The sequence below is a fragment of the Engraulis encrasicolus genome, chromosome 5 (assembly GCF_034702125.1).
Source record: "Engraulis encrasicolus isolate BLACKSEA-1 chromosome 5, IST_EnEncr_1.0, whole genome shotgun sequence".
NCBI classification, from domain to species: Eukaryota; Metazoa; Chordata; class Actinopteri; order Clupeiformes; family Engraulidae; genus Engraulis; species Engraulis encrasicolus.
In genome coordinates this window covers 25,165,446-25,175,445 of record NC_085861.1, presented here as the reverse complement: position 1 = coordinate 25,175,445, position 10,000 = coordinate 25,165,446, and the positions used below count along the sequence as shown (strand labels likewise).

General features: G+C 45.5%; 1 protein-coding gene across 1 annotated transcript in view; it reads left to right on the top strand.

The window, feature by feature from the left end:
• csmd3a (CUB and Sushi multiple domains 3a) overlaps positions 1–10,000 on the top strand; it is a 393,918-nt gene that overhangs the window by 92,373 nt on the left and 291,545 nt on the right. The window contains exons 13-15 of the mRNA XM_063199008.1: positions 222–404; positions 3,466–3,792; positions 8,097–8,291. Coding sequence (XP_063055078.1) covers positions 222–404; positions 3,466–3,792; positions 8,097–8,291 — 705 coding nt within the window. The remainder of the gene's footprint in view (positions 1–221; positions 405–3,465; positions 3,793–8,096; positions 8,292–10,000) is intronic.

The following is a 10,000-nucleotide window of genomic DNA, read 5'->3' as shown; positions in this document are numbered from 1 at the left end:
CCCTGAAAACCCACCCACCCAACCACCCACACACACACACACACACACACACACACACACACACACACACACACACACACACACACACACACACACACACACACACACACACACACACACACACACACACACACACACACACACACACACACACACACACACACACACACACTTCTCTCTCTCTCCTTTTCTCTCTCTCTCACCCATTTTTCTGTCATCAGAAATTGACAAGGAGAGCTGCGGAGACCCAGGGACGCCGCTGTATGGATTTCGGGAAGGCAGTGGCTTCTCCAATGGGGATGTGCTGCGCTTCGAGTGCCAGTTTGGCTTCGAGTTGATCGGCGAACGAACGATTTCGTGTCAGAATAACAACCAGTGGTCCGCCAACATTCCCATCTGTATATGTGAGTATTGTGCAATAGTCTCTGTGTGTGTGTGTGTGTGTGTGTGTGTGTGTGTGTGTGTGTGTGTGTGTGTGTGTGTGTGTGTGTGTGTGTGTGTGTGCCTGTATGTGTGTGGATGTGTGTGTGTGTGTGCCTTCAAACTTTTCACTTCTGTACTACTTATCTGTGTGTGAGTGTGTTTGCGTGTGTGTGTGTGTGTGTGTGTGTGTGTGTGTGTGTGTGTGTGTGTGTGTGAGTGTGTCTGCGTGTGTGTGTGTGTGTGCGTGTGTGTGTGTGTGTGTGTGTGTGTGTGTGTGTGTCTGTGTCTGTGTCTGTGTCTGTGTCTGTGAATGTGAATGTGAATGTGTATGTATATTTGTGTGTGTGTGTGTGTGTGTGTGTGTCACAGTGTGTGTGTGCGTGTGTATGCATGTGTGTGTGTGTGTGCGCCTGTATGTGTATCTGTGTGTGTCGGTGTGTATATACTGTATGTGTGTGTGTGTGCAGGCCCGTCACTAGGTCTGAGAGACAGGGGGGGCTTAGCCCCAGAGGAAGAAAATGCGCGCGCCGAAATTTTTTCAGCTCACCTGCTAAGGTTTTGTCTATGAATTAATTATTTTAAGAGCAAAGAAATCCCGCACACTGTCCATTCCACCAACAAACTTTAATACATTGTTTCGGTCATCCGACCTTCTTCATGTTGTATTAAAGTTTGTTGGTGGAATGGACAGTATGCAGGATTTCTTTACACTTGAATGACAACCCCACTAGGATAATATCCTACGCACCTGCCCACCTACAGAGGTGTGCAAAAGTGTCTTCTTGAACAATTATTTTAAGAGCACCATACCGATTTTCAAACACTAGTTACAGTGATTTTTTTATTTTTTATTTCACATTTTAATGAACATTCTTTATATGTAAGCTAAACAAAACATTTCAAAATGTTTCAACTGATGAATATTATGTACGGAAGTTAATATGGTTAGATAAAAATGCAGAGAGCATAATTTACACAAGGACTAGGAACTTTAAGGTGTTACTAACTGCGCGTCTCCAGGAAAAGCAGTGGTCAGGAAGCGATTCATTCAAACAGGTTCCTTACTTGGAAAACTATGCATCCCCGGCAGATATTTGGTCATTTTTACTCCATTAGTAGCTATTTTAATCAGTTCATGTGTGTTTTCAAACTGTTAAGACAAATATTAAAAACTCAACTATAATTTCAAGACAATGTCAAACTGAATTATTATTTGGGTATTGTGAGTGAAAATTGGTACTTTGGGTCTGAAGATTTCATCCGTGTAAGTAATTACACTTTTCTCGAGGTGTTGTTAGTCACAAAGCACAAGCCTCTACCTGTTTCCCCCCCCGCATACCATATTGCTGTGCACCCTGCTTTTATTGCTGTGCAGTAGGATATAAGTGGCATTAAACAATAAATAAGCAACCAAAACTTGCCTTCTTGGTGGTTCGTAATCAGTGCTTTACTGCATTTGTTTTTGGAAAAATAAAAAAAATACAAAAGCCCCCCTAAAATAGGTCTAACGACGGCCCTGTGTGTGTGTGTGTGTGTGTGTGTGTGTGTGTGTGTGTGTGTGTGTGTGTGTGTGTGTGTGTGTGTGTGTGTGTGTGTGTGTGTGTGTGTGTGTGTGTGTGTGTGTTTGTGTGCGTACGTGCGTGCATGTGTAGGCAGGTTAACAGATCCATGTGGGCAGGGGAGGAGGCAGCCCATTAGGGAGGGTGTCTGGCTGCATGAGCCGAGGACCAGTCATTAGCATGGGCACTTGACAAGTCGCTAGGCTCACATTTCCTCGAAAAAAAATCTCAATAAAAAACGAAAATGGTACCAATTATTTAAACAGCGGGTTTAAATAAACTGATGGAGTATTTTACCATGGTGTGCTGAGTGGAAAGTGGGAGGAAAAGATTATGAGACAGGATGATAATTGAAAGCGTGCTCCGTTTTTTTTTTTTCGTAAACAAGATGATCACTTTGCCTAGTGCCTGCTATCGCGGCGGCTTCAGGAATTCACATCCCTCCTGGGCAAAAGGCTGGGAGAATTGGCTCCACAGTAGATTAGCAAAGAGGAAACCCAGGGGGAAAGAGACGTGCGGGGGGAAAAAAACGAAAAACTTCCACAGCACAGACAGTCTGGAGTGTGTACATGGCTAGTTATTATGAGGGTTTTTTTGCACTGCCTTTTTTCCTCTTTCCTCCTCCAAAACTACTTGCAAAATACATTCGTTATGCAGCGTTTTTTTTTGTTTCGTCTTTTTTTTTCGTTGGGTTTTTTGTCAGTGGCCCAAATGCACAGGTGTTTGCATTCGTAACATTTGGGCCATTTACATTAGCCATTCTCTTTTTGTCCTTAAGCATCTTGTTGCTCCTGCCATCTGCTTGCGCGTCTCCTGTGCTGTCAATGGAGGTGTCATGAAACAGTTTTTAGACAGAAGGCAAACAAAAAAACAACAAGGCAAGAAAGTCTTTGAATGTCACAGACACTTGAGACACAGGTGGAGTTGCTTTCCCCTTTGTGTTTTGTATTTTCCCTTCTGTCTCTTTCTTTCTGTCTCCACTTGGACTGCCCTTTTCTCACCGTCTGTTGTTTAGCTGTGCCTTTGTGTTTTTCTTCGTCTCCAGTACTTTACTTTCTGAACTTCCAAAAATATCCAAATTTATCTGAACCTTTTCCCTTTTTCCTTGTTTTTATTGCATCTTTCTTCTTTTTTTACCATCTCTCCTATTCTCACACCTTCCTTCTTTCTTTTTTCTTTCTTTTTTCTTTCTTTCTTTCTTTCTTTCTTTCTTCCTTTTTTCTTTCTTCTTTCTTTCTTTCTTTCTTTCTTTCTTTCTTTCTTTCTTTCTTTTTTCTTTCTTTTTTCTTTCTTTCTTTCTTTCTTTCTTTCTTTCTTTCTTTCTTTCTTTCTTTCTTTCTTTCTTTCTTTCTTTCACACATATTCTATCTATCTATCTATCTATCTATCTATCTATCTATCTATCTATCTATCTATCTATCTATCTATCTCATTCCCTCCCTACCTCACTCACTCCCCTCCATCCTTCCTCCCCCTCCGCCAGTTCCGTGCCTGTCCAACTTCACGGCCCCCATGGGCACGGTGCTGTCCCCGGACTACCCGGAGGGCTACGGGAACAACATGAACTGCGTGTGGCTCATCATCTCCGAGCCCGGCAGCCGCATCCACCTGGCCTTCAACGACTTCGACCTGGAGCCGCCGTACGACTTCCTGACGGTGAAGGACGGCGAGGCGCCCAACGCCACCGTGCTGGGACGCTTCTCGGGCGCTGAGGTGCCCTCGCACCTCACCAGCCACACCCACCTGCTGCAGCTGGAGTTCCAGGCCGACCACTCCATGTCGGGGCGAGGGTTCAACATCACCTACAGCAGTGAGTAGGGGTTGGGAGTTCAACATCACAGACAGGAGTGAGTAGGGGTTGGGGGTTCAACATCACCTACAGCAGTGAGTAGGGGTTGGGAGTTCAATATCACATACAGCAGTGAGTAGGGGTTGGGAGTTCAATATCACATACAGCAGTGAGTAGGGGTCAGGGTTCAACATCACCTACAGCAGTGAGTAGGGGTCGGGGTTCAACATCACCTACAGCAGTGAGTAGGGGTTGGGAGTTCAATATCACCTACAGGAGTGAGTGAAGGCATGGGGGTTCAACATCACAGACAGTAGTGAGTAGGGCTGGGGGTTCAACATCACCATACGGCAGTGAGTAGGGGTCAGGGTTCAACATCACATACAGCCAGGGCTCTGAATTAACACCCGCAAACCAGCCAAATGCTGTTGAAAATTCAGTTTGGCTGATAGAAAAGAAAACATACCAGCCACTTTTGGCACTTCTGGTACTGTGTGTGTGTTTGGCTAATAAGATTTAACATCTACTAGCCAAATTAGCTAGTGATGAAAAACGTTTATAGCCCTGCATACAGCTGTGAGTAAGGATTGGGTGTGGGGGTAGGAAAGGAGTAGCCTAACCTTATATTCATCAATGAGTAGATTTGGGGTTCATCATCAGTAGGTAGGGGTCGGGGTTTAAAGCAGGGGGGCAGGATTTGGCTGGTTAGCTTTGCCGATTAGCAAGTCACCATTTTCGCATTTCCGACATCCACTTCGCTCCACTTCACTCATGATGATTGGTGGGTGCGCAACCTTTACAGGTCTGTGGTTGGGCACCTCCATGCATCCAATGCCCATCTTCCATACAGCTTTCTGATGAACCGTAAGTCGGACAATACCGTGGCACGTAATTGGCTGAGTATACTGGCGGCGGAAACGACTCCATCTTTGAAGCTGAAAAATTTGTTCAATTTTGGCTGAATTTACTAGCCTAGCATTTCCCATTGAAATGACTGGAGGCGGGACTTATTCACTCTCTCCAGTTCTTATACTACCTCCATGGTTCAAAGTAGTAGGGGTGGGGGTTCAAAAACGCGTACAGCAGTGAGTAGAGAAAAGCTTCAACATTACCTACTACTATTGACCAAGGGTTGGAGAATAGGGGAGGAATAAGGGGACGGGAGGGTTCAATACCTCTTACAACAATGAGTAGAGTTGGGGTTCAACATGCACAGCACTGAGTAGGGCTTGGAAAGCAGGGGTGGGGTAAGGGTTCAACACCAACTATAGTGGAGAGAGAGAGAGAGAGAGAGAGAGAGAGAGAGAGAGAGAGAGAGAGAGAGAGAGAGAGAGAGAGAGAGAGAGAGAGAGAGAGAGAGAGAGTAGCAGGGTGAGAGAGAGAGAGTAGCAGGGTGAGAGAGAGAGAAAGAGAGAGAGAGAGAGAGAGAGAGAGAGAGAGAGAGAGAGTAGCAGGGTGAGAGAGAGAGAAAGAGAGAGAGAGAGAGAGAGAGTAGCAGGGTGAGAAAGAGAGAGAGAGAGAGAGAGAGAGAGAGAGAGAGAGAGAGAGAGAGAGCGTAGCAGGATGAGAGAGATACTGTAGAAGGAAGAGAGACAAACGGGAAAAAAAGAAAACAGGAGACATGAAAGAGATAGAGAGGGCAAATTCAATGTGTTTGTGTTTGCTTTTAGCGAGATGCGTTTGTGATCTGTGTGCTTGAATGAGTCACAGTTCATTTGCGATTCAGCTCCTCTTTACGTAAAAGGCAGGTGTGATGGAATTGCTAATCAGGCAAAACCAAAATCAATAAAATGCAGTAGCAACACTTGCGCTGACAGCAAAAAAACCAACAACCATCCAACCAAACAAACAAAAGCTACTGTATATATATCTACGAGCACAACTAAAATTCAATTTTAATACCCCATCTGCAAATATTTACACAGAGAGGGTTTTGTGGAATGATGAGGCAACGTTGTGAAACCCTTGTGCTGTTTGTCTCATGTACAGTACCCCTTCAAAAAGCCAGCGCCTCTGTGGTGAACATTAAATATTTACATGTAATACGCAACCATGTGAACAACACATATACTGTACCAACCAACAAGGATCACTTCAAGTAGTACATTCAACAGACATAGAGGAAAATGTCTTTACAGAACAATGTACACATAGACCTAAAGACATAAAGCCATTCTGTTCAATTACGGGAACAGACGTGTGATGTTCAGCTGTGTTATCGTCGTTGTGTTGTGTGATGTTGTGTAATCTTTTAATCTTTTTCATTTTCGCATATTGGTGTGAATTCAAAAGAGGGGAGGGTATTGGGGGGAGATAGCCGTTGCGAGCACTCCCTCGCTGACACTGTTCTCACCCCCATAGCGGGTGAGAAACGAGCTCTTGCAAAAAAAACAACTGTAAACATGCCTCGAGTGATTTGGCAGGCAGGAAGGGGGAGAGAGAGAAAGAGAGAAAGAGAAAAAGAGAGAGAGAGAGAGAGAGAGAGAGAGAGAGAGAGAGAGAGAGAGAGAGAGAGAAAGATGGAGAAAATGGGCAAGACGAGTCGGGCAGTGCCAACTGCCACTTCACCTCCAGCATCCCCAGCAAACAACAACAAAAAATGCTGCCATCCAGTGCCATCGGTTGCGCCATCACAGGCCATCTTTGGCATCTGCCAACTAAATAAACTTAAATGTATCAGATGGAAGCGGCTCAATATTGACAGAAAGCGCCATGACCAGGAGAGACAGAGAGAGAGAGATAGAGCGAGAGGGAGAGAGAGAGAGAGAGAGAGAGAGAGAGAGAGAGAGAGAGAGAGAGAGACACACACACACACACACACACACACACACACACACACACACACACACACACACACACACACACACACACACACACACACACACACAGAGGGGGATGATAAACGAGCTAGGCAAAGCCACTGTTGCCAAAGAGATGCCCAGAATGCCAAGTGATGCCCACTGGTGACATTCTCTTCCACATATCTGCCGCTTCACTGTCATCTCCCATTCACTCCTCCTCTCCTCCACTCCTCCTCTCCTCCACTCCTGCTTTCCTCCGCTCCAGCTCTCCTCCTCTCCTCCTTTCCACTCTTCCACGTCACTCCTCCACTGCTCTCTACTGTTCTCCTCCACTCCTCCTCTTCTCCTCTTCTCCACTCCTCTCTTCAACAGCTCCTCCACATTCCTCCACTAGTCCACACCATTCCTCCACTGCTCTCTACTGCTCTCCTCCATTCCTCCTCTCCTCTTCCTCTCCACTCCTCTCCACTCCTCTCCTCCACTCCTCCTCTCCACTCCTCTCCTCAACTGCTCCTCCACTCTCCTCCACCTCTCCACTCCGGCACTCCTCCACACTACTCATCCACACCACTCCTCTGCTCCTCTCCACTCCTCTCCTCCACACTACTCATCCACACCACTCCTCTCCTCCTCTCCACTCCTCTCCTCCACCCGCCACTTCTCTCCTCAAATCTTCCTCCCCTCCACCACCTCTCCACTTCTCCACAACCGCCCATCTCCTCCCATCTTAACTTTTAAGGACAGATGGAAGGACATATGTCTCGGAGCTGCGGCGTAAGCCATTTATCCGCGGGTATCAAAGAGCTTAAGCCACTGTATTACACATTATTCCATTTTGCCGTGGCCAAAATAATCTCGACGGGTGGAAAAAAAAGAAAAAAAGGAAATGGTCCATGAGATCAGTAGATCAGTCAGACTCATCAGTATTGGAAGAGGGCCACAGTGCTCTCCCACTAGCTTTGACATCTTTCAATATATTGATTAAAGGGACTCAAATGGATTTGCGTGTGTGTGTGTGTGTGTGTGTGTGTGTGTGTGTGTGTGTGTGTGTGTGTGTGTGTGTGTGTGTGTGTGTGTGTGTGTGTGGCTGTGTGTGGCTGTGTGTGGCTGTGTGTGTGTGTGTGTGTGTGTGTGTGTGTGTGTGTGTGTGTGTGTGTGTGTGTGTGTGTGTGTGTGTGTGTGTGTGGATGGGTGTGCACATGCACATGCACATGCACATGCACATGCACATGCACATGCACATGCACATGCACATGCACATGCACATGCACATGCACATGCACATGCACATGCACATGCACACGTGGGTGTGTATGGTTGTATTGTATGTGTGTATGTATCATAATTATTTCTTGCCCATGTGTATGTCTATGTGTTCTGTATGTGTTTATTCATACACTGTATGTGTGTGCATGTACTGCACAGTATGTGTGTGGATGCCTTTGTGCATGTGTGTGTGTGTGATTTTCTGTGAGTGAGTGTGCTTTACTTATGTGTCTCTGTCTGCTCTCTCCCCATATAAAGCGTTTGGCCACAACGAGTGCCCGGACCCTGGGGTGCCCTTGAACGCACGGCGGTTCGGCGACAGCTTTCAGCTGGGCAGCTCCATCTCGGTGGTGTGCGAGGAGGGCTTCATCAAGACCCAGGGCTCCGACACCATCGTCTGTGAGCTGGATGGAGACAGGGTGATGTGGAGTGGCCTGATCCCCAGATGTGAAGGTACGCTAGCACACGATCGACCACCCAGAAGTGCATACGCATAAACGGCGTGACGTGTGCCATGTGCGTTACGCCACTTTTTGGGGGAAAACATTGGACGAAAAGCCAATGCAAGTCAATTAGTGGTGTTGGGAAAGAATAAACGAAATACAAGGACCTGTAGACTATCGTTGTTCACGCTAAACATGCCGAAAAAGTGTTGTCAGCTGTTCAAATAATATAGCCAAACAGCCGTGGCTGAAGCATGGACTGTGTTCATTTAGGCTAGTCGATGTAGCATGTAAGTTAATGAGACATTTGGTTTGTTTCCCCCAAAAAAGGGGAGTAACGCACATTCACGAGCAAAGTACCCGGATGGCCGATCATACGTATTGGCAATAACTGTAAGTAATTTAAGTCCGTTGCCTCTTACTGCAGATGGGGTTGCCGTGGGGCCTTTTCACTATTTGCTGAAAATACTCAACTACATCATAACAACATTGCTATCACAGTACCGAGAGCCTTAAGTAACAGATTAAGACACAGCCTTTACAATTTTGGTGGCAGTTAAGCTATTACACAGGCTTTGCGCTAAGGGGTTAAGTCCTGCAATATTGGCCACCCAATGTGCTCAGGCAACTAAGGACTTTAAGTCCTAGATTCACAGCAAAACATCAGAGTAATGTTACTTACCACACTTTTTACTGTTTGAAATGGATTTAACAAACAAATGGCCCTTTGTTGTCATGTTGTCTTAGTGTTTTTTTTTTTTTACAGTGTTCTTAAGTTATTTTGATTGACCAGCACTTTGGTCAGCTGAGATTGATGTTTCTACAAATACAGTGAACCTGAGTTGACTTGACTTGACTAATTGACCACCCATAGTGGTCAACTGTGGGCAGTTAAGTAATTGAAGTGCCACACACACAGACTGCAAAATTGGACATGTTAACACTTTTTCACTGTTTCAAATCGACCCAAGCCATCACTAGCAACTGAAAACAAAGTAGATGGGCCTTAATACACTGCATTATCAGACCAAGTTAATGCAGTACTCTGCAGTTTTGCCATTGGATTTCTGATGAGGCTTTTCCACTGGGATTAAATGTTCAATGCAAAATGGCCATTGGCCAAAGTTTTGCTTTAACACAGTTTAACTTTGCCCTGATGAAGGCAAAGCCATGGCTGAAGCATGTTGGCCGTTTTTAAAGATCTAGAATGGTCAAGCCCATTTATTTAAGTGTTTTAATGATTTTGGAGTGTGCCTTGTATTCTTCATCCATACACTTTCAGACCTAGCCTGATTGTCATCGACTTTCAAATCTCTTTGAGACTTGGTCTGATCTAGAGCATAACAATTAACGTTTCACAAAAGGCATGGATGACCTGCCTCCCTTGGTTTGCTACTGGTCGAGGTCAGAAAAGGCTGTGCTAAACTTTAAACCAAACATTTTCTTAGTCTCAATAGAGCATCTCTACTTGAACCACGTTACTGCCTTGAGCATGCGTCTACAAAGAGGTTGTTGGAGCTGATCAAAGTTGATTGGTTCCCGACAAAGTGGGTGGAGTTCCTGATTTTTCTGGAGATCAGAAACGATATTTAGGCCTACATTGCTCTTGGCCTGACTGGAAGCAAAGCAGAAGTTGTTGCGTCACTAGGAGGGAGTGGCTTGGTTACCACAGACCCCACATTTTTCTGATTGATGCCAAAGCCCTCCAGACTTTATTTC